The 24,482-nt window shown below is 41.7% G+C and overlaps 1 protein-coding gene across 7 annotated transcripts in view; it reads right to left on the minus strand.

Moving 5' to 3' along the window:
• ADGRG6 (adhesion G protein-coupled receptor G6) overlaps nt 1-24,482 on the minus strand; it is a 292,061-nt gene that overhangs the window by 119,846 nt on the left and 147,733 nt on the right. For all 7 annotated transcript variants that reach the window (XM_077486299.1, XM_077486298.1, XM_077486297.1 and 4 more), the window contains exon 4: nt 19,991-20,605. In XM_077486299.1, coding sequence (XP_077342425.1) covers nt 19,991-20,605 — 615 coding nt within the window. The remainder of the gene's footprint in view (nt 1-19,990; nt 20,606-24,482) is intronic.

Below are 24,482 nucleotides of genomic sequence, written 5' to 3' on the forward strand. Positions count from 1 at the left end.
AAGCTTACCTGTAGGTAAAATGAATATCTCCTAAACGTGCACCGTTTAGGAGATATTCACCTTGGATGCAGCCAGTTACATCGCTGGCGCATGTGTTCTAATAAAGCGTCCGACATACCATGCCAGACTTTCAGAGCTTCGTGCCAGAACCGTGGGTTCAAATGATGTCATTGCGGCTCCGGCCAATCACGTAGCCCGAGTGCGCAATCCCAGAAGAAAGAGTGGGGGGAGATGTCCGCCCTCTCAACAGTTACAACAGAGTGCTGGAGGGCTTCATTTCAAGGTAATTATTTCAGAATTATGCCATTGCCTTACAGGTGTTTTTTTTTTTGTTTGTTTTTTACAACAGACGCGGTTTACTACCACGTTAACAGCAAAACAGATTGTCATATGGGACACGCCGCCTCCTTCCTCCATTGAGAAAAGTTATTTTATTGATTACACTGTAACATGATCCGTGAATGGAAGAAAGAATCATGTGACTGATCAGACTCTCCCTCATTCACAGATTGTGTTACAAACAGTGGAACCAGTGGAAGAACCTTTCTCAATGGAGGAGAGGGCAGGAGTGGGCATGTCCACATCAGATCGTCTGCACTGCTGTTCTGGCTGAAAACTTGAAACTGTTAACCACTGAAGCTCCAGAAGTTTAGAGACAGGAAGAGGACAGGTATCCCTGCACAGAAGGTTTTCAAAAGATCCAGCTGCCTACACAGCTTTGGAGTACACAGGTACTGTAAGTGATGTGAATAAAACTGTAAGGGTTTTTTTTGTTTGTTTTTTTTAGCTTTAAACTAGAGCACTAAAATCATACCTGCATTTACTAGCAACTAAGGATGTCTAAGCTTAACCGCTTGCCGACCAGCGCGCGCGCCTGCCGTGATCTCAGTGACCGCGGTTCCCACGGACTCGATGTCCGTCGGGTGCCCGTGATCGTGTTACAGAGAGGAAGAACGGGGAGACATTTCCCCATTCTGCCTATTGACAGGACAGAGATTACCGCTCTCTGTCATCGAGAGCAGTGATCACTGTCCTGTATGTTGAAGCCTGGCCCCCTCACAGTTAGAATCACTCCCTAGGACACACTTAACCCCTTCAGCGACCCCTAGTGGTTAACCCCTTCACTGCCAGTGTCATTTAAACAGTAATCAATGCATTTTTATAGCACTGATCGCTGTATAAATGACAATGGTCCCAAAATAGTGTCAAAGATGTTCAACTTGTCCGCCATAATGTCGTAGTCCCAATAAAAATAGCAGATCACCGCCATTACTGATAAAAAAATTATAATAAAAATGCCATAAAACTATCCTCTATTTTGTAGGCACTATACATTTTGCACAAACCAATCAATATATGCTTATTGCGATTTTTTTTTTTACCAAAAATGTGTAGAAGAATATATATCAGCCTTAAATTAGGAAAAAAAATGTTTTTTTATATATTTTTGGGGGATATTTATTATAGCAAAAAGTAAAAAATATTGTTTTTTTTTCAAAATTGTCGCTCTTTTTTTGTTTATAGCGCAAAAAATAAAAACCGAAGAGGCGATCAAATACCACCAAAAGAAAGCTCTATTTGCAAGAAAAAAAGGACATCAATTTTGTTTGGGTGCAGTGTCACACAATTGCACAAATGTCAGTTAAAGCCACGCAGTGCCGAATCGCAAAAAATGACCCGGTCGTTCAGCAGCCAAATCCTCTGGGGCTAAAGTGGTTAAAAAGCTACTAGAAAAATTGGCAGAAAAAAGTATAACAGTTGTAGTAAAATATCTATTCTACCTGTGTGGCCCTTAAAATGATTTGTCGGAGCCATTTAAAATGATCTAAAACTGCAGGCATGCTGAGACTGGTCTGGTCTTTTCTTGCAAGTAGCACTATAGACAAAACTGATTTTTTTGGATAGAGTAAGGGAAGATTATAACATCTGTCAGATTTTTTTTGCCATCTGTGTCCCATTGGGGACATTTCCCTTCACTTCCTGTCCCACAGCCAAACAGGAAGTGAGCAGAAATTCCTGCAAATGAAGGGAATTTCTTGAGGACCCCCAGGCCATCAGAACTAGTTTCACCATTGGAAGATTTCCCCTCTATTTCTTTTCTGGGGACAACCTAAATTTGGGATTTTATTTTACTTTCACTTTCAAAAATAAAGGTACCGTATATACTCGAGTATAGGCCGACCCGAATATAAGCCGAGGCCCCCAATTTACCCCCAAAAAAACTGGCAAACTTATTGACTCGTGTATAAGCCGAGGGTGAGACATGCCTGTCCATCCCTGTGTGTGTGTCCGTCCATCCCTGTGTGTCCGTCCATCCCTGTGTGTCCGTCCATCCCTGTGTGTCCGTCCATCCCTGTGTGTCCGTCCATCCATCCCTGTGTGTGTGTGTGTCCATCCATCCATCCATCCCTGTGTGTGTGTGTCTCCATCCATCCATCCATCCCTGTGTGTGTGTGTCTCCATCCATCCATCCATCCATCCCTGTGTGTGTGTGTCTCCATCCATCCATCCATCCATCCCTGTGTGTGTCTCCATCCATGTGTGTGTGTGTGTGTGTGTGTGTGTGTGTGTGTGTGTGTGTGTGTGTGTGTGTGTGTCCAGCCTACCTTTGTCCCGAGCCTCCGTCCCGTGCCTTGCCTCCTTGCCTCCGTCCCGTGCCGTGCCTTGCCTCCTTGCATCCGTCCCGTGTCGTGCCTTGCCTTGCCCCCGTCCCGTCCCGTCCCGTGCCGTGCCGTCCCGTGCCCTCTTCGTCGGCGGCCATTGTAAAGTTCAAAAGCTGCGCCGCCGCCTTCGCCTGTGATAGGCGGAACACTGAATTTCCCAGCAGCCTGTGTTCCGCCTATCACAGACGTCGTATCATCCTCGTCCGTAGTACGAGGATGATACGATGTCCGTGATAGGCGGAACACAGGCTGCTGGGAAATTCAGTGTTCCGCCTATCACAGGCGAAGGCGGAGCCGGAGGCGCGGCTTTTGAATAGAATGGCCGCTGTCTGTCTGCTCGACACGCTGATCGAGCGGGCAGACAGCGATGACTCGAGTATAAGCCGAGGGGGGCACTTTCAGCCTCAAAAAAGAGGCTGAAAATCTCGGCTTATACTCGAGTATATACGGTAAACAGGACAAATAGAGAGGATGAATCTCCTCAACGGAGGCACAGACAACAATAAAAACTGACAGGGGTTCTAATCCCTCTCCACTCTATCCAAAACTAATAAAAAAGTTTTGCCTTTAGTTATACTTTAAGAGCCCATTGACTCTATTGCACTTTAATTTGAGATAATAGGTAAAGGGGCAGTTTAAACAAGTTTATATAATGTTAACATGTGCTATATCAGGCATTGTCAACAAGGGTTCTGTTAAACCCTAGGGCTCCTACAGAGGTTACTAGGGCAGTGGCAGTTGTATCACCCATCCGCAATGACCATCAATGCAAGAGGAACATTCTTTCACAAACATCCTATGTAGGGATGGCTTCTACTGACGTAGATGTATAGGTGTTTTTTTTTTGCTGGGCACCAATGTAAGGGGACACGCCTTCAATGACCACCAATACAAGGTGGCATGTTTCTACTGATTACTAGTTTTAGGGCTCACTATAGTTACCATAGTCTGCATTTATTTTCTGGCCATTATTATATATACTATTGTCATATAAAGCAGTGGTCATCAACCCTGTCCTCAGGGCCCACTAACAGGCCAGGTTTTATGTATTACCTTGGGGAGATGCAGACTAGAATACTGCAATCACTGAGCAGCAAATGATATCACCTGTGATGTATTTCAGTTATCTTGCAAACCCGGCCTGTTAGTGGGGCCTGAGGACAGGTTTGATGACCACTGATATAAACCATGAGGATGCTTTAAAATATTCTGCTCTGGATGTCAAACACTCAAAAAAATCTGCTGGGACACGGCAAGCGGATGTGCATCTGTTTACGTCCTTTGACCATTGATCCAACACTTTAGGCCAGAAAAAAATGGAAAATGATGCAAAAAATTGTTTTGGGACCTGGAAGGACTTGCCGGTAGTTGGATATAAACAAATGCACGTTCGTATGCCCATAGACCAGTATTGATCTTTAATTCAGAGCCTGAGAAACTGACAGGCAGATCTGATAAGAATAGTCATTTAAAAGGATCCGAAGGGTTGCTTCAGGGTAAGCAGGTTTAGAAAGATTGTGCTATACAATAAATCAGTGGTTCTCAACCTGGGGGTTGAATGACGATTTGCCAGGGGTCACCGAATCCTGGGCTGTTCCTAAAGCCTACACCGCTCTCCCAGCCTTTTCGCAGCCACCCAGTGAGGCTATTCCTGGAGCCTGTTGCCGCCCAGTTGGGCTGTTCCTGGAGCCCGCGGCTGCTCACACTGCCTCCTCGCAAGCCACCCATTCAGTTCACGCCATGGGTGGGGGGCAGAGACTAGAGGTCAGCTGACTGGTGAGGAAGATTAAGTGGGAGGGGCTAGAGAAGATCCTATCTGGATTTTGGCAGAGGTGTTACTGCTGCGAGACACCACAGAGTTCGAGACACAGTAAAGCCAGAGACACAGTGAATAACACTACCTGTGATTAGAGTTGCCATTAAAAGTTCCCACCACGGTTCTCAGATCAGCAGATGACCTTGATCAAGACCACCTAAGTTGGCTGATCAGAACTCCCCCCAGCACTGCCACTCATCCCACCCACCACCAGCACTGCCACTCATTCCACCCACCACCAGCACTGCCACTCATCCCACCCACCACCAGCACTGCCACTCATCCCAAGCCCCCACCACCAAGGAGTAAGAGAAGGAATAAAAATAGAGAATACATGAAAAGGGATATAGATGAAAAGAGGTGGAGGAACAAAGAAAGGGAGAGAAATAATAAGAGAAAGAACAAGAAAGATGGCTAGAGAGAGGGATGGGGGGGGGGGGGGGGACAGGAAATTAGGATAGATAGAGATAAAAATGAAAGAAAGGAGAACAAAGAGAGTGTACATCTTAAAATGTACCATAAGGGGTTTTAATACTGTATAAGTGGAAAGGACTCAGGGAGCGCTAAATGTCCGTGGGTTAAGGGTGTAAATTACTTGTCTTGCCTTGGGTGCTGACAATCCACGCTAAATTTTACTGTTAGGGGTCCCCACATCTTGGGACATTTTATCAAGGGGTCACGGCACTAGAAGGTTGAGAACCACTGCGATAGATCTTTAAACAAAATTGATATGCATTTTCTTATGACTCAAATGAGCATTTATATGAGTAATGAGTGTTTATTACCACTTCACCTGTGTCCATATTAATATAGAAATCTAAGAAGACAGTGAACATGCTTCAGGATAAGTAAATAAAATATGCGGAATGGGGACATAGCAAACTAGTTATTTGCTTAAAGTGCTGCTTGCCTTAAAAAACACTTAAATACAGAATGATGCATGAACTTTTCCAAACTCTGCTCAGTAACTATAATCCACTGTTCTTAAAACAGCTATAATTCACCATTACAAAAAAGTGCATAATTATCACTTTTTCATATTACAATAAAAAAATAAAAAATAAAATGCAGAATGTTATTAAATATAAACTTTCTTGGTTTGAGGGAGATTGTAACAGGAAGAAACACATAGTGACTAAAGTAACCTATGCCCTTTTCTGCAATATTTGCTGGTGCATGACTTGGATACAAACAGGAATAGGAGTGGAAGTATTCTTCCCTTTCCTGCCCCATGTCAGCGCACCATGTCAGTCACTGTTACTTGCAGGTGAACAAAGGGAAAAGACAATGTATAGGTGGTAGAGGAGTGTAAGCCCTTCCAAAATGGTTAGAAAAAATGGGAATGTACAGCTGTCTGTATATATTTTGCATATTCTTTGTAACCCTGATTTCAGGGACTAAAAAAAAAAAAAAAAAAAGTTAAATGTTTACTTTATTTTTTATTAGGTAAAAGTTTGAAGCCCAACTCTGAGAAACTTTAAAACTTTAATTGGCAATGGAGCTGCAAGGGAGAGTATAGATCTAGGGGGCATAAAAATGTAGATTTATGTACCCGATCCTCCACTCCTCTGCACTGGTAGGCCAGTCCCTGCAGTGTCTTCTCTTCATGCTCCAGCAGTCTGAAGTCTTAATCAGTGTCAGCCGCTCCATTAGGGGCACAGGGGTCCATGCGCCTGGCCCGTAATCTCCATGCAGGGCACCGGAAGTATGGATTTCAATGTTTTTATTTGTTGTTTTTTTTAAGCACATGATTAGAGCCTGAGCCTTCAAAAAGGGTGGGTTCAGGGCACAGTGCTCTGCAGTGCCCACCTATTTATGTGACAATGGCAATAATAATCACTATTGTCTTCCTGCTTCTCCTCCTGGCCAATCAGGAAGCGGGTCTTAAGACCCAATTGGCCGAGAGGAGAAGCGATCGACCAGAAGCAGTATTGGCCGCCCAGGAGCAAAAGCAGGGGGGGAAGCCACGAGGAGGAGACTCAGGGGGGAAGCCTCCAAAGCTGTCCAAGACCTGAATGGGGTAAGTGTGGGGCTGGTGGGTGCATGGGCAATCGACAGGGGGGTTTGTTAGTCAAGGGACTGGAGGTTGTTTGCCACCCCCCCCACATAAAAAATGGAGCACCAGCCGCTACTGGTCTTAATCTCATCAAGACTGTTGCAGGTGGTCCTGCATTGGACAGTGATGACTCAGAGAGACAGCGCCAACTGCCAGGGAGCGGAGGATCAGGTAATTAAAAGTACTTTTACATTCCCCTAGAATAAACAAGCAGTTAACCCTTACAGAATTGTCAGATTTCCGGTAAACTTTAGGCCAGGGGTGCTTAAACTGTGGTCCACGGAGTCCTCAGATGTGGCCCTTGACCTCAAACTGAATGCAGGAGTTTTGGTGCACTTTCTGAAAGTGCACCACACCTACAAGATATACTACAAGTTTATAGCAAAGCGCAAGTAACCCGCCAGAAATCTGCAGGTGCATTGCGCTGCACCTGCAATGTGGGTAAATCTTAGCGCATCAGTGTAAAAAGCAGCCTTATAGGGGGCTCAGGCAGGAAGGGCTCATTTATGTTTGCATTTTTGGGGGCAGATGGTTTTTACCACACCCCCCCAGCCATTGGTGTAGCATCAGGGGTTACAATGGGGGCTCTGCCCCATTCTCCAGGGGGGCGGTGCGGCCTCCCTATCACATTCTGTTTTACACTCTTTTTTTTTTACACTTTAAAAGCTGGGAAAATAAGAAACAGTCGTCAAAAATAAGTAGTTCTCTCAAAATCAGTAGATGTTTCAAAGTGCATGAAATATAAATTGCTACTAATATTTATAGGAACTAAACTTGTAGAATGTTGATCCAATGCAAATTTTTATTGTGTTGCTTTCAAGCAAATTGCACTTTTTATCAGGGATTTTTTGCCCTATAAAGGTTTTGAGTTCTGAAGATCTAAAGTTCTTAATTTAAAGCTCAGTGTTACAGGAAAAGTATAAATCTACATATAATTTCAGCTGCCTTACAGTATCTTTCGACTAACAGTTTTTTCCAAAACCTGTGGTCCTTTTTTTATATATATATTAAAAAATATAAAAACCCAATGGTGATCAAATACCACCAAAAGAAAGCTGTATTTGTGTGAAAAAAAAATAAAGATTTTATTTGTGTACAGTGTTGAATCACAAGTTATGCTGCGTACACACAATCGGACTATCCGGCAGACTTAGTCCAACGGACAACCCGCCGGACTTTGCACCGGAGGTCCGCCGGCCTTTCCGAATGAGCGGACCTGCCCACACACAACCAAACTTTTCCATTCATTTTGAACGTGGCTCCAGCTAGCCGAGATTAGCGAAGGAAGTGAATGTCGCTGCCTCCATCGGCGAGATTGACACCTCGCTAGCCCTGTCACCTGGTATGGATTTAAAGGGGAAGCCCTACGCCGAAAAAACCTGTGGGGATCCCGAAAGTCCATAGCAGACCCTTATCCGAGCACGCAGCCCGGCCTGTCAGGAAAGGGGGTGGGGGCAAGTGAGAGCCCCCCTCTTGAGCCATACCATGCCACGTGCCCTCAACATGGGGGGTGCTTTGGGGAAGGGGGGCCCTGCGGCCCCCCCACCCCAAAGCCCCTGTTCCCCATGTTGATGAGGACAATGGCCTCTTCCGGACAACCCTGGCCGTTGGGTGTAATTAGTTACCCAGCAAAGTAACTGTGACTTTTTTTTAAATATTCCATAGACGGGACTAGCGAAGGAATTGAATGACGCCGCCTCCATCAGCGAGATTGACACCTTGCTAGCCCGTTGCCTGGTATGGGTTTAAAGGGAAACCCCTACGCCGAAAAAACGGCGTGGGGATCCCCCAAAGTCCATAGCAGACCCTTATCCGAGCACGCAGCCCAGCCGGTCAGGAAAGGGGGTGGGGACGAGCGAGCACCCCACCTCCTGAAGCTTACCAGGCCACGTGCCCTCAACATGGGGGGGTGCTTTGGGGAAGGGCACCTAAGCACCTTATCCCCATGTTGATGAGGACAAGGGCCTCTTCCCGACAACCCTGGCCGTTGGTTGTCGGGGTCTGCGGGCGGGGGGCTTATCGGAATCCGGGAGCCCCCTTTAATAAGGGGGTCCCAGATACTGGCCCCCCACCCTATGTGAATGAGTATGGGGTACCATGTACCCCTACCCATTCACCTGGGGAAAAAAAGTGTAAATAAAAAAACACAACACAAGTTTTTAAAATAATTTATTGGACCGCTCCGGTGGTCTTCTCTTCTTCCATCTTGGGGGGTCTTCTCGCCGGACTCCTCCACTATCTCCTGCTCTTTTGCTAGCTCTTTTACTAGCAGAGGAGCCCGGCTTTCTTCTTCGTCGTCGCCGCCGCTGTCCGACGGCCTTCTTCGGACTTCAGGGTCTTGTCCCACTCTTCGGTCTTAGCGTTGGCCCGGTCTTCTGTTGCCGCCGCCTTCTTCTCTTCTCTTCTTCCTTGCAATGTTGACACGACGCTCTCTCTGGCTGCAATGGCAGGGACGCGTTTTGAGGGGACTTATATAGGGACAAGGGCGGGGTCCCCAAGTGATGTCACATGGTGACCCCGCACCTTATAATGTCACAGTCCATGCATCCTCCGGGATGTACATATTTTTTTTCTTTCTTTTTTTAGCAGAGACCCTAGAGAATAAAATGGCGGTTGTTGTAATATTTTATATCACACTAGTTGCACAGCGGTTTTCAAGTGCAATACAATTCAATGAATTTAAAAAAAAAAATAAACAAAAAAAATAAACAGTTAAGTTAGCCCCATGTTTTCATATAATTTGAAAGATGATGTTACACCGCAAGAATTGCAAGAGAATCGTGATCTTTATTCTAAACAAGAAAATTGGAATTCTAATTTTAGCCAGCATCGTGCAGCTCTATATTGTAGCTTACCAATTCTTAGATGTGATGGCTGCTATTTTTCATGCTTTCTTTCTTATATTTTCACTGTCAGTAGGTCTGTTGTTTTTCAACAGAAAAAGCTGTCCTGCAGGTTTGGCAATTAAAGGGTTTGGACAAACCATTTAACATTGACAGGGATTCTTTCAATGATCATCTTTTTTTTATTTATGTAAAACCTTTATCCAAAAAGTAAAATCAAACTGCTGTAATTGCTTATAATTGACTACTGATTAGCTGGAGTTTTGTTTGAATTTTTTATTGTATTTAAATCCACTACTGCATCTAACACTACCATTCCTACAAACTGGCAATGCCACTGTCCAAAGGTGTGTCTTTTGCTCCTTTAACCAGGGTGTGGGCACCCTATTACAGCACAGGAGGTATGTTACTGGCCATATTAGCAGATGAAACGAGAAGGAAGAAAAGCCTAAAAAAAAAACGATTGCAGCCACCACGTGTACTAGTTTAGAAGCTGAAAAATATTACATTTTGGCTTGGGCTTTATACAGCTTTAGGTATTTTTTCACCGTATGCTCAGTTTAAATTGTCACTGTTTTTTGGCAGGTTTACTTCAAGGTGCAGGCTCGAAGGCTGTTATTTTGGCTTCACCCCTTAATTATTCACTAACCAGGAATAAGTGTATAGCCAATAAGGTCTAAAAAGTCTAATCTCTCATTCTCAATGAAGTTTCAAGGTACGCACCCTTGCAGATAGTAAAGAAAGGATCAAGATGACAGGGCGTGCACCTTTAAAGGCAACTCAAAAATGGTGGTGAGCATATTTCATAGGTTCACTTTTATGATGTCCAAATGGTTAATTAAATCACATATACTGTATATTTCTGGATATTAGATGGCGTAAATACTGTAATAAACAAAAACATTTTAACCGCTCCATAAGCTATTTACTGAAGCCAATGGTGATTTAATAGAAAAAACATCTAAAAAGAAATTCAGCTACAGAAGTAATATGAAAATATTAGGGTTATTTTCAATAAAATGCCAGGGAACAAGCCAATTTTCTAACAGACAGGGTTGTCATTGTTATTACACAGTATTATATTCATTAGTTTAAATACAGCAACACTGCTAATGCAGGAAATTGCTTTAAATGTGTCTCAGTCTGCCAAGGTGTAAAATGTTGAAATTTTTTTTTTGGAACAGTTCAGCAATCTCCTGTGTACATACAGGTTCACATTTTACTGTAAGATAAGCATACTCTAAAGCCTCGTACACACAATGGATTTTCCGCAAACAAAACCTCTGACTTTTGTCCAAAGGCGTGTGCCTGGATTTTGTCTTGCACACAAACGGCAAGGAATTGTCGGCCAACAAACACGAACATAGTGATGTACTAATTGTTTTTTCAGCTCTTTAGTGCCACCCTTTGGGCTCCTTCTGCTAATTTCATGTTAGTAGAAGTTTGGTGGGTGTTGATTCGTGCTTTTCAGTTTGCGCTTTTCATTTAGCGCTTTTCAGTTTGTTTCTGAATGGCTGTTCGTCCACCAGACACGTTGCGGAATTGAAAGAGATAACTTATTATTTATTATTGGCATTGGAGTTACTGCTTTGACTCAAGTCCAGTCCAGAAATAGGAGGAGGAGGATTTCTTGGACCAAAAATTGGTAGCTTTATTAATCGCGACCAATTATGTCATATGCCTTTGCTGGTGAGAGCTCCAGGAGAATAATGCAGATTATTTCCGGAATTATCTCCGGATGACGGACACCTGCTTTCACCAAATCTTGGCATTGCTGACCCCCTATATTAAGAAGTAGGACACATGCATGAGACTTTTAGTTTTATTTTTTGGTTGAATAATAATGATTTGATTTGTTATATTTTCTATATTTTTGGATGCATAGAACCCACTTTTTGGTTAAGTTCTATGGGCAGATAGCATGTCTAATTTTTTTTTTTTTTTTTTTTTTAATGCACAATTAAAAAGTTGTGTAGAATAATACTTGGGTATGCTTTTTACTTCAAATGACAGTTTGGGAGTAGGCAGGTACATTTAAAAAAACACAATGTAAAATTGACAAGGGACACCAACATAGTTGTATCTTTGATCTTAAAAACTATGGGATAATGGTGTTGTGCTAACTTGTCCAGAAAAAAAAACTCCATCAGTATCACCAGCAAAGAAGCTACATTATTATCCCATTAAAGAAGAGGAGAATATGCAATGCATTTCGAAATTTCATAACTTGCCATGTCACGAATGTTAATTCTCCATTACAAACCCTAGTTTACAAGACAACCACTTCTGGCTCATCCTTACTTCCGAGCATGCGTTTTTGTACTTTGAACTTTTTTCCGACGAACTTGTGTACACACGCTCTGAAAATCCAACAACAGACATTTGTCCGTGGAAAATTATAAAACTTGCTATCCATTTTTCTGCAGAAAAGTTGACAACAATTGTCCAATGGAGCATACAAACGATCCGATTTTCCGCCAACAGCAAGTCATCACACATTTCCCGTCGGAAAATCCGATCGTGTGTACGAGGCTTTAGGAAGCATGATATTTCCTTATTGCAAAGCTATTTACCTGACTCAGCAGGAAGTGTTTCAGACCTCTGCAGGGAGACTACTGTGGGTTGATCTGCGGTATGAAAGTTAATGAATTTGGGTTGATCTGAGATTTGAATGTACAAGAATTAGGGATAGTCTGAGGTCTGAAGGTACATTAATTGGGCCTGATCTGAGGTCTGAAGGTGCATGATTTGGCATTGATCTGAGGTGTGAAGGTGCATGAGTTGGAGTTGATCTAAGGTGTCAAAGTGCATGAATTGGGGTTGATCTGAAGTGTGAAACTGCATGAATTGGAGTTGATCTGAGGTGTGAAGGTGCGTAAATTGGGGTTGATCTGAGCTGTGAAAGTGCATGAGTTGGGGTTGATCAAATGTGTGAGGGTGCATGAATTGGGGTTGATCTAAGGTGTCAAAGTGCATGAATTGGGGTTGATCTGAAGTGTGAAACTGCATGAATTGGAGTTGATCCCAGGTGTGAAGGTGCGTAAATTGGGGTTGATCTTAGCTGTGAAAGTGCATGAGTTGGGGTTGATCAAATGTGTGAGGGTGCATGAATTGGGGTTGATCTAAGGTGCATAAATTGGGGTTGATCTGAGGTGTGAAAGTGCATGAATTGGGGGTGATCAAATGTGTGAGGGTGCATGAATTGGGGTTGATCTGAGGTGTGAAGGTACATGAATTGGGGTTGATCTGAGGTGTGAAGGTGCATGAATTGGGGTTGATCCGAGGTGTGAAGATACATGAATTGGGGCTTATCTGAGATTTGAAGGTACATGAATTAAAGTTGATCTGAGGTCTGAACGTGCATGAATTTATATTATTTGGCTACAACGTGCAATTGCTGATGCACTGGTTGTCTAATGCTTGTAAAATTGACAATTAATGTGGAAAAGGTTTCTGAACCCTGATCTAGACAAAAGAAAAAAATGCCCATATATGTTATGTAAGGACTATTTTTGAAGTGAAAAAAAATTAAACCAGAGAGAGTAAGAAAATACCTGATCCAAGTCAATAATACACTTATACATACAGATAAATCATTTGTAAAATTGCATCCCAGCATTCTGCTAACCAGGGGCGGACTGACAACTCATGGGGCCCCTGGGCAATAGGAGATTATGGGGCCCCCAGGCAATCAGAGATTATGGGGCTACACAGTATACACAAACACACAATCACACAGTACACACAGACACGTTTCTATTGGCTGAGAAGGTACTGGAGAGGTGGGGCAGCTATAATCTCGGGATTTTTAGACCAAAAGGATGTCGGTAAGGGACATTTCAAAGACAGATGTGAAAAAAACACACATTTTTTACATACTGTCCCTGGTTTTACTGAGGCTGGCAACCCTGATGGGGCCCCTTAGTGGCATGGGGCCCTCGGGCAGTGCCCAAGTAGCCCAATGGTCAGTCCGCCCCTGCTGCTAACAAAACCCCATATCACACAAAGGTATACCGTACAACATTTGTAAACTCGGTTTATACAATTTTTTACATTATGTAAGTACAAGTTAAAGTGGAAGTTCACCTACAGAAGAACCTTTTACTCCTAAGCAACATGCTCTACCTAGTATAATGCTGCTAAGAAGATAGTTTTTATACAGTATTTCAGACTGCAAAGTCTGGTCTGCATTTGGGTAATAGGCTGTAGTAGTGGCACTCTAATAACATCATAGAATTGCTATCATGGTGCCACCAATGTTTGTAGTGACCAGAAGTGAGAATTTTGTGTGCCTATAATGTTATCTAAACTGTTTGTGCATTGAGGATGAAACCCTCCAATGCCATAAATGACTTTCCTGTCAATCATATAGATTAATAGCATTATACCTTCTTCATTCCTGACCTCATTTTCTGCAGGGGAATTTAACTCCCAGTGTTATATTTGAGTTGCTAAAGCTCTACAAACGTAGACACAGCAGGTATAGAAATATTTTTACATTCCTGTCCCTCTGACAACAAACATTTACAAATAAACTGTTAAGAGACATATTTGCAGTTATAGGAACTATGCCAGACATGGGACTCTGCAAAGATCCCTACTTTTAGGCTGCAAACTGAAACTAAGCAGCAATTTTGTAAACCAGGGGTGTCCAACCTGCGGCCCGCAGGCTGCACGTGGCCCAAGACAGTTAGGCCCAACACAAAATCGTAAACTTACTTAAAGTCATAGATTTTTGGGGATTTTTTTGTAAAAATGTGTTCACACTTGACGAGTACGTGGTTGAAGAAAAATGTGTGCCTCCTTACTGGACTTTTATGTGTTTTATCTTCCCAAAGAAAAACATTCCACTCTTCACAATCACGTCTTATTCATGTCATCAGTTTTGGGCATCACCTATATTTGTGAGCAACTATTTTCAAGGATGAAGCAACAAAGGGCAAAATTAGAACCAAAATATCTGATGAGCACTTAGAGAATTCATTGAGAATTGCTACTACATCCATAGCACCAGATATTAATGGGTTAGTTTATCAAATACATTGTGTTTGTGTTGCCCTTTTTTCGTTTTATAATAAAATAAATTTAGTTTAATTACTCAGAAAGGTACATTATCTGTATCGGTGATTGTTAACTTGTGATCTGCCCAACGTTTTCTGCTCATCAGCTATCCTTATTATTCATGTTTTTTATCTGTGGCCCAAGACAATTCCTTTCCTTCACATGTGGATGAGGAAGGTCAAAAGGTTGGACACCCCTGCTGTAAGCAAATAGTTACATTGAATGCCCCATGGTTTATCTACTAAAATGTGTATTTTTGCGCATTTAGGTGACCACAGTAGGTCGTTAAATATTTTAAATGGCCAATTGCCTGCAAAATAAGATCCCTGGATAGTTCATGACTCTTATCTATCCTGTGTTTTCGACACTGTAACCCTTTCAGTCTCTTTGGCATTCAACAATTCCAAGAAAGTTGGGTGGCTGTGTCCTTGCCATGTGCTGGTTTCTTAATCTGATTACTAGGTCACTGGGGCACTTTCACATGTGTGGCATGCCAATGAGAGCAATGGAGGCTGCAGTGCTGAAACTGAGAGCAGGTAGAAGTCATAAGCTACCAGGGAGATTAATAAAATGAGTCTTATCTTGCTGGAATCTTCCCTTTTGATGTATTTAAAGACCTGAGTGGTTCTCTTTAACTTCTATATCAACCCACTAATAAAATAAAAATTAGGTTAAAATGCACGCGGAGGGAAAGACACCTCTGTCCCTCTATTAGCCCTGTATGTGCACATATATACACACATGAACACATGTGTTTGTGTTGATATATTCAAGCAGGGGGCAAAACCAGTCAAGTATAAAATAAACTTGAAACATAACACTATTCCCTAAGTGCAAGTACCACAAAGTCTTCCACACTTTCTCCTGACATTGCACAAACCATAAGAACAACTCAGCAGCCAAGAATAACACTTTATTGGCTTGCGGGTTGGTAAAAAATAGGCACAGCAGAGTACAGACTAAACTATGGTAACCCTGATAGGATTATGTTGAAGCAAATCCAAACAAAATGACTAAAATATAAAATAATCTCTATCACGTTAATGTTATTTAAAAATAATTTTCGGTCTTTTTAAACCTGTAGCTTTAACTAAAATATCTGCTAATCCTGCCATAAAAGCCCTTGATAAGGCACTGCGTGCTATAGGGTGACAAAACTCGGTCCCTTCTCCCCAATTACTCTCTTGTCACTCCGACACAAGCACTTTCATTGGAAGCTATAAGAAACAATGTTAAGGCTCATAGCTCAGGGATGTTTTGTGGCTGTCAACATCAGGGAGCTTGTCCTGAGCAAGTGAGAAGTAAAAACGACTGAAAAAAAAGAAAGCAGTATTTTATAAGTAAAAAAAAAGACAACTGTTTATGATGCACAGTCTACAAATCTACTTGTCAATGGTATTGCATATCTAGAGTGCTCTCACTGACCGTAAATATATGTGGGTCCTTCCCCACTGACAACCACCATAATGGGGGACTACAATTTTTTTGTTTGGTGTTTTTTTTTTGGCCAAAATTAATTTTGGGTTAATTTAATTGTATGATTATTACTGAAAATATTTTTGCCTTATAAAATGTTAAATGGTCCAACCTGAGAGAGGAATGCCACATTGCTTAGACTGTTATTTATTATTATATCTACAACTTGCAGATCATGCTAGAGTGCTGTGAGCTGTAGATATCAAAGTTTATCAGGAGTTCTTGGAGACTTAAAGTGTCATTAAATCCAGACTATGAGTGTGCATACTCACAAAGTAACTAAAGAATATGTTTTGTGTAGAGTGAAATATACCTGGATGATCCAGCCTTCAACTGTCCCCCCATCTTCTCTGTGTCTCTGTTGCAGTCGGAGATTGTGTAGACCAAGTGTTGTCATCTACTGAGCATGCTCCAGTTTCAGTTCCTTTCTAAGCTCTTAATTTCCTTGTTTTTCATATCTGTGAAGCCCACATGAGTACAGAGTCACACATGTGGGTGTATACACAGTAGTACGGACACTTCCCCTTCTGCCCCCTTCCTCTGTGTCCTCATATTGCTTAACACTATGGGGGCAGGATGTACAGTAGTAGACTGATTGATTACATTCATTAAGAAACTAAAAAAAGCTTTGTTTTAATATAAATAAGTAATAAATATATCTAATGTAATTGCTAACACCTGTAAAGTAAAAAAAGACCCTTGGATGCAGATACTGTCTGATCGAAGTGAAAGCTAGTGTCAATCATCTTTGACTCCCCCTACACCATATTAACCACCTCCTGCCTGTGCTATAGCTGAAAGACAGCTACAGCATGGGCCTTAATTGCCGGGAGGGCATCCATGTGTGTCCTCCTGTGCATAAGTTGCCTGCGCTGCCCCTGCAGGGGGCACACGGTGCGCTCTGCAATCACAGAGTCAATGACACTCGGCTGATCACAGATGGGCGTAAGGGGCCGATCCCAGCCCCTTACCATGTGATCAGCTGTTAGCCAATGACAGCTGATCACGTGATATAAACAGAAGATCGGCATCTTTTTTTGTTTCCTCGCATGTGAGGAGAGAAAAAAAAAAGCCAATCACTGGCTTCTGTCAGAGGAACATCGGTCCTGCACATGGAGAACCAATGCCGCCTCATCTGTGCCCACCAGTGCCACCTACCAGTGCCCATCAGTGCCACCTATCAATGCACACTAGTGCCACATATCACTGCCCATCAGTGCTGCCCATCAGTGCCACCCATCAGTGCCACCTATAAGTGCTCATCAGTGCCCCCTACCAGTGCCTATCAGTGCTCAACAGTGCCACTCATCAGTGCCAATTAGTGCCAACTATCAGTGCTGCCTATCAGTGCCCTTCAGTGCCACCCATCAGTGCCACCTCTCAGTACCACCTATCAGTGCACATCAGTGCCACCTATCAGTGCCCATCAGTGCCGCCTTATCAGTGCCTATCAGTGCAGCCTATCAATGCCCATCAGTGCTGCCTATCAGTGCAGCCTCATCAATGCACATCAATGAAGGAGAAAAATTACCCGTTCGCAAAATTTTATAACAAACTATAAAACTGTTTGGTTTTTCATTTTCAAAATTTTCAGTGATTAAATACCACCAAATGAAAGCTCTATTTCTGTGAAAAAAAGGATAAAAATGTCATATGAGCATAGTGTTGCATGAACACACAATTGTCATTCAAAGTGCGACAGCGCTGAAAGCTGAAAATTAGCCTGGGAAGGAAGGGGGTTTAAGTGCCCAGTAAGCAAGTGGTTAATGCACAAAAAATACACATTTGTTGCTCAATAAGAAGGAGTTGTGAAACAGTTTTTTTCTATATTTATAATTTAATTTGAACTGCTCTTCTGAAACGGTTATTTTTTTAGTCATGTGACTGGCATAGCACCAATCAGGGCTGTGTAGACACAGACTAATACAGTAAAGAGCATACAGCAGAAAACTAATAGAAGCTTCTCCCAAAGATCTTTCCCTGCTAATGCCAAAGAACAGGGAAAGATCATGTAACCACACAACAGTGCTACAGATATAAGGTACTGAGAGGAATAAAAAAAAAAAAAAGAAATACAATTGCATAATATATATATATATATCTCTTCTAACAGGGGAAGTTACTTTTGACTGGCAGACAGCTAACATTGTACCTATCCACAAGAAGGGCAGCAAGGTAGAAGCTGGCAATTACAGGCCAGTGAGTTTAACATCAGTTGTAGTTATTAGAAGTTATTGGAATCAGTCCTGAAAAGAAGGATCATTGATCACCTAAAAATACACAGCTTGCTGGACCCAAAGCAGCAAGGCTTTACTGAGGGCAGTTCATGTCAGACTAATCTGATTGAATTGTTTGACTATATTACCAGTGTTTTGGACTAGGGTGGTGCTGTGGACATGGCATATCTTGATTTCAGCAAGGCATTTGATACAGTTCCATATAATGATCTAATACAAAAGTTGTACAAGCTAGGACTTAATCCTAAGGGATACATCCCAGAGTGTGATTGTAAATGGGGTTCACTCAGAACAGAGACCAATCACTAGTGGTGTACCACAAGGTTCTGTACTGGGTCCTGTTCTATTGAATCTATATGTAAGTGATATAACTAAAGGTTTGTTGGGCAAGGTATGTCTTTTTGCTGATGACACAAAGGTGTGTAATAGGGTTGATACCCATAGAGGGGCCTGTAACATGAAACATGATTTGGCATTGCTGGAGGATTGGTCAAAGCAGTGGAAACTGCAGTTCAATGTTTCTATATGTAAAATAATGCCCCTGAGAGAGTATAATAGCCAGCACTACAGAAAAAAAATATTTGCTTATTTCAGATGATTGCAAAATGGGCAAACATTAGTAGAATACTAGGAGGGATCACCAGCAGGAGGAAGGAGGTCCTGATTCCCTTATATAGATCTTTAGTGAGACCTCATTTCAAATACAGTGTCCAGTTCTGGAGACCTCACTTACACAAAGATATTGATAAGATCCAGAGATGGGTAACAAAAATGGTGAAAGGTGCGGGAGATAAAACATATTGAGAGTGACTTCAGTAACTTAAAGAGGAAGTAAACCCTGATGGGTTTACTTCCTCTTTGATTCCCTGCAAAGGTAAAGCATAATGGACTACTATGCATTGCATAGTAGCCCATTATGTGTCACTTACCTGACACAAGAGCCAGCTATGTCACCGCTGTCCCCTGTAGTCTGGAGCATCCATCTTCTCGGTGGGTCTCGCTGCTCTACCGCTGTCATTCGACGAAGCCACAATGACGTCACTCCCGCGCATGCGCACGGAAGCCGCCACTTGCGGCATATCGCCGCTGAAAGCGGTGTGCTCAGTGTGCATTTGCGCCGTAGACAGCGGTGCCTGTGTTTTGGCAAATATCTCCTAAACCGTGTAGGTTTAGGAGATATTTCTTGGACCTACAGGTAAGCCTTAATCTCTAGGCTTACCTGTAGGTCAAAGTGGTTTGTAAGGGTTTACAACCACTTTAATATGTACAGTCTGGAGGAAAGAAGGGAATGGAGAGACATGATTGAAACCTTTAAATACATCAAGGGGGTGAATAAGGTTCAAGAAGGCAATCTTTTCAATATGAAAATAAAATCAAGAACACGGGGACATGACCTCAAACTAACTGGAGAAAAGTTCAAAACGAATCTTAGAAAGTATTATTTTACTGACAAGTTGATGATTGGAATAAACTTCAAAATAACTTCAAAAATGATTTCAAGGGTTTCTCCGACGTGTATAGAATTAGTAGTAACATATGGGATTTTTATTAAGAGTGTGAATGGGCTCCTAGCTGGTTAGCCTAGTGATACACATACATATAGAAATAATATGGTCCTTTGAGTGTACTGTTTACTGGTATCATTTTTATGTAATGCTGACTTTAATGAGAGATTTGGAAAAATATACACACTTGTTTGCTATTCACCTTCCTGTATTGCAACTGAAGCATGTGCTGTTAATAAAAAACATATGACATACTTCTTATGTGTAAACAATAGCATAAACAATACCAGAGGCAGAAAAACTGTAGAAAAACATTTGTAAATCTCAACTTACCACAGCTAAGTTTGCTTTCTGTTTTCCTGGCCCACGATGGGATGTTCCAATACCTGTTCTCCCAGTTTATAATATTTCCTATATTATCACAGGTCAGGTTTGCAAGTGCATCAAAACCCATTGAAATATTCCATAGACGAAAGTTGTAAACATCCCCTTGCAGTGGTTTCGATGTCGAATTATAAGATCCTAACATGAACTTTCCACTGCCAGGGATTGTCAGATCCCTTGCATCTGGGCAGAGATTAGACAAATTTGCATTTCCAGCCTTCACAAATATCTCTTCTGACTGGTTATTCCATACTATACACAGCTGGCGAAATGATGATGTGAAGAACTCTTCAGCGGGGTATGGCGATGAAGATAGATTTAAAGAGCAAGGAACACCCAAAATAAACAACGTATACCCATTTTCAGTTCTTTCGAAACTTAAGAGATTTGTTGTAGAGTTTTTGTAAGAAAAAATTGCCCAGTTCTTTGTACTGTTGTTGGTTTTTGTAGCTTCGAAACAGACAGTCATTTGAGTGAGTGGAGGAATAGAAACGTTGGATGTGACGAGCCCTGAGCTTTGGTTCTGTGGTACAGCGACTATTTGGTTTCTTAACGATACAGCCACTAATAAAAGAAAAGAAAAATGTGAGTTCAGTCCAAATAAAAAATATCATCACATTTATAATATTGCCAAGACAAGAAATGCTATATTTATGATTAAAACCTAAGGCTTCACTGCTGCTAGTAAATGGACATTTAGGAGCAGGTGGGTGTTTTTTTTTCAGCTGCTCCAGAACTCTCCTCTATGTGATCTTATCAGTACATTTACACAGGGTCGTTTATAGTAATTTCTAGGCAGTTGAGTTTAGAAGCATTTTTTGGAAAGCAAAAAAATGCATTCAGGACCAATGTTCAGAGGCATTTAAAACGCCAAATATCTGTTACAGCTTGTAAACACGTGTAAACCTGGTAACTCATGTTTAGCCGTGTTTTGTTTACAGGCGGTTTTAACCAGTTCCCGACTGGCGCACGCCGATGTATGTCAGCAGACTGGCACGGGCAGGCATATTGGCGTACAGGTATGTCCATTTTTATATGCCGCCCTGCCATTGCGCACGCGTGCGCCGGCGGTGGCACGCTCGCTGTGTCGGTCGGGACCTCCGTGAGTCCGGTCGTGGGTCCCTTGGACTCGATCACTGCAGGGATACCCGCGATCGTCTCACGGGGCGACTGTACGGGGAGATGCCGTTGTAAACAGCATCTCCCCATTCTGCCTAGCAACAAGTGACGCTGATCTCTGCTCAGTGTGATTGGAGCAAAGATCAGTGTTCACTAAAACAAAGCCCAGCCCCCCACAATTAGTAACACGCCCCTAGGAACACTTAACTCCTACACTGCCACCCCCTGGTTAACCCCTTCCCTGCAAGTGTCATTTACACAGGAATCACTGCATTTGTATAGCACTGGTTGCTGTATAAATGACAATGGTCCCAAAAATGTGTCAAAAATGTCCGATGTGTCCGGCATAATGTCGCAGTCACAATAAAAATCGATGATCGCCGCCAATACTAGTAAAAAAAAAAATTATTAATAAAAATGCCATAAAACTATCCCCTATATTGTAAACGCTATAACTTTTGTGCAAACCAATCAATAATCGCTTATTGCGATTTTGTTAACCAAAAATATGTAGAAGAATACGTATCGGCCTAAACTGAGGAAAACATTTTTTTAATTTTTTTTTAATTATCGCTCTATTTTTCTTTATAGGGCAAAAAATAAAAACCACAGGGGTGATCAAATACCACCAAAAGAAAGCTCTATTTGTGGGAAAAAAAGGACGTCACTTTTGTTTGGGAGCCACGTTGCAGGACCGCGCAATTGTCAGTTAAAGCGACGCAGTGCCGAATCTGGTCTTAAGGCAGCAAAATGGTCCGGTCTGAAAGTGGTTAATGGAGATACATTTTTGACTATTTGAAAAGAAAAAAAAACGGTCCTAAACGCTAACGCGAGCTAAACATGGCATGTAAATGCCGAAAAACTGACGTTTTTAAACGTTGGTTACTATCTGTCAAGGTAAATTGTTTAAGAGAGGTGTTAAGACGTCCCATGTACATTAAGCCTAAAAGGTGAATGTGACATTCATCGCACATTCATTACAAGTGGACCTTCCTGGTGTGTGGGTTTAATATTCATCTGCAGTGACTTTGTGGTGAATGCCTCATCCACTGCTTTCTAAATATACCCTATTAGCTTAAGTAAAATATAAATTAAAATTATCTATAGATTTAGTAAGCTACCTATAATGAATTAGAATTGAGTGGTTCTCCGGGCCACACATGTAAATTGCCACTATCCCTTGGTATAACATAGAATAAACCTCGAGAATATGGTTTTTTTTTGGCAATTGAAAAAATATATAAAATTCCATATATAGAAAATTTATATTTATTGTAGAAAAATTACATAAAATTTCATGTTGAAAATACAACATGAAATTTTGATGCAATGCTTTGTATTTTGAAATTTTATGTAATTTTTCTACAATAAATATTAATTTCCTATATATGGAATTTTATATATGTTTTCAATTGCCCATAAAATCGCATATTCTTTAGGTTTATTCTACCTATAATGAATAATGTCCCACATTGTGCAGGCAGATGGATCCTAAGGAAATCTTCACTGCAGGGATACCCTGTTCTCTTCCTACTATGTCATTCCAACACTGCAGGAGTTAATAGCTTTAGGTCTTCTGTGAAGCTGCTATGAAAAAGTACCCAGTGAGGAACTACAACCTCCTGTAGCACAATCTAGGAATTGGGGAGAAAATCAAGTGGCTCATCGGATTCTCCCCCATTCAGAGATCATGGTACAGGTAATGAAAGCAATGAAGAATGGAGAGGAGGTGAGAGGAAGGGCAGGTCATCACAGGAAATGTTTTCACAGCAGCTTCACAGAAGACCTAAAGCTATTAACTCCTACTTTGCCAGACGTTGAGAGACAGGAAGAGGACAGGGCATCCACATAATAAAGATTTCTACAGGACAGTTGTCTGCATAATATGGGACATCCTCTATTACAGATAAGTTAGCTCACTAAAGCTACAGAGAATTTTTTTTTTTAGTTAAACTTCAGCTTTAAAGATTATGTAATAACTTCAATCTCTAATTGTCTTTATATACTTTCCTTTGGACAAAATATCCTCTAAATATCCTCTAAAATGTTGATGGTAACGTTTTCAGGCAATCCATTTCACTGCCTAAGAAAGCTATAAACTGCCTTATTTACCTTCCATTCCCTAGCCTGATCCTGCATTAGTGCCCCGTAACATACACATTACATAGGTATAGTACACAGTGGATACTCTCACATTTCTATGCTTGGATGTCACATGTGTGATGTAACATAGTGAGTATATATAGCAATCTGTATGCTTCTACTTTCAGAAGGTCTATACAGTCATTTTGGTAGCTTTGGGGTTTATCTGCACATTTTATTTTTTTATTCCAAAGAAAAAATACAAAACCAGGTGTTAGAACAAGAATGACAACTGCTTTTGATAAAAGAAAAGAATTGCAAAAATAGAGAAAATCAAAATGTGGGCAAATGCTTTTCCCAGTACTTCATATTTGTATACTTAGAAAAAAAGACAAAAAAACTGCGCTAAGGTGAAACATAAAATAAATCATTAATCATATGTGATAATCTTAAGAATGAAGGTTTAGCTGCAGCTTCACTGTGTCACATAAATACAGAAAAACAAAATGAAAAATAATAAGCCGCGCTTAACTCACACAAAAAATGTTCATATTTGTATACTTGTTTCACAATCTTTATAACATTACACTTTTTCTAACAAAAAGGTTATATTCAATCAGTGGCGGTCTTTCCATTAGGGACGCCTGGGCACCACCCCCTCTCCACGCCACTCCCTATATGAATAATGGATGGAGTCAAGCATAGCATGAATCTATCCTTGGGCGCCACGGGCACCCCCAATTCAGGCATTTGGCCTCTTTCAGGATGGAAGGGAGAGCCATCGGCATCGCCACTGAGGAGCAGGGGAAGCCGCCGGTTAAGCGATGCATAGATGGGGTAAGTGCACCTGATCCGCCTGCCGACCGACAGACTGGGACTGTTTGCCGCCCCCCCCCCCCCCCAACAAAAAAAAAATACCACTTACCATCGACCGCCACTGCATTCAACAATTTTTTTTGCAATAAATATGAATAGTACTCTTTTCAACCCATTAAGAACAAAGTGAATTGAAGAACAAGTAACAAATAAATGAAATTTCACCTATGCCCAGATTATGGACATTAATGGGGGATTTACTAATGCTGAATAGTGCAAAATCTGGTGCAGCTCCGCAGAGAAACAAATCAGCTTCCAGTTTTTATTGTCAAAGTTTAATTGAACAAGATGATTGGCTACCATGCACAGCTGCACCAGATTCTGAGTGCTCCAGTTTTAGTACCCCCCCCCCCCCCAAATAACT

Source organism: Lithobates pipiens, unplaced genomic scaffold (assembly GCF_037356315.1).
Source record: "Lithobates pipiens isolate NorthernLeopardFrog02 unplaced genomic scaffold, aLitPip1_a1.2 Scaffold_18, whole genome shotgun sequence".
Classification (NCBI taxonomy): domain Eukaryota; kingdom Metazoa; phylum Chordata; class Amphibia; order Anura; family Ranidae; genus Lithobates; species Lithobates pipiens.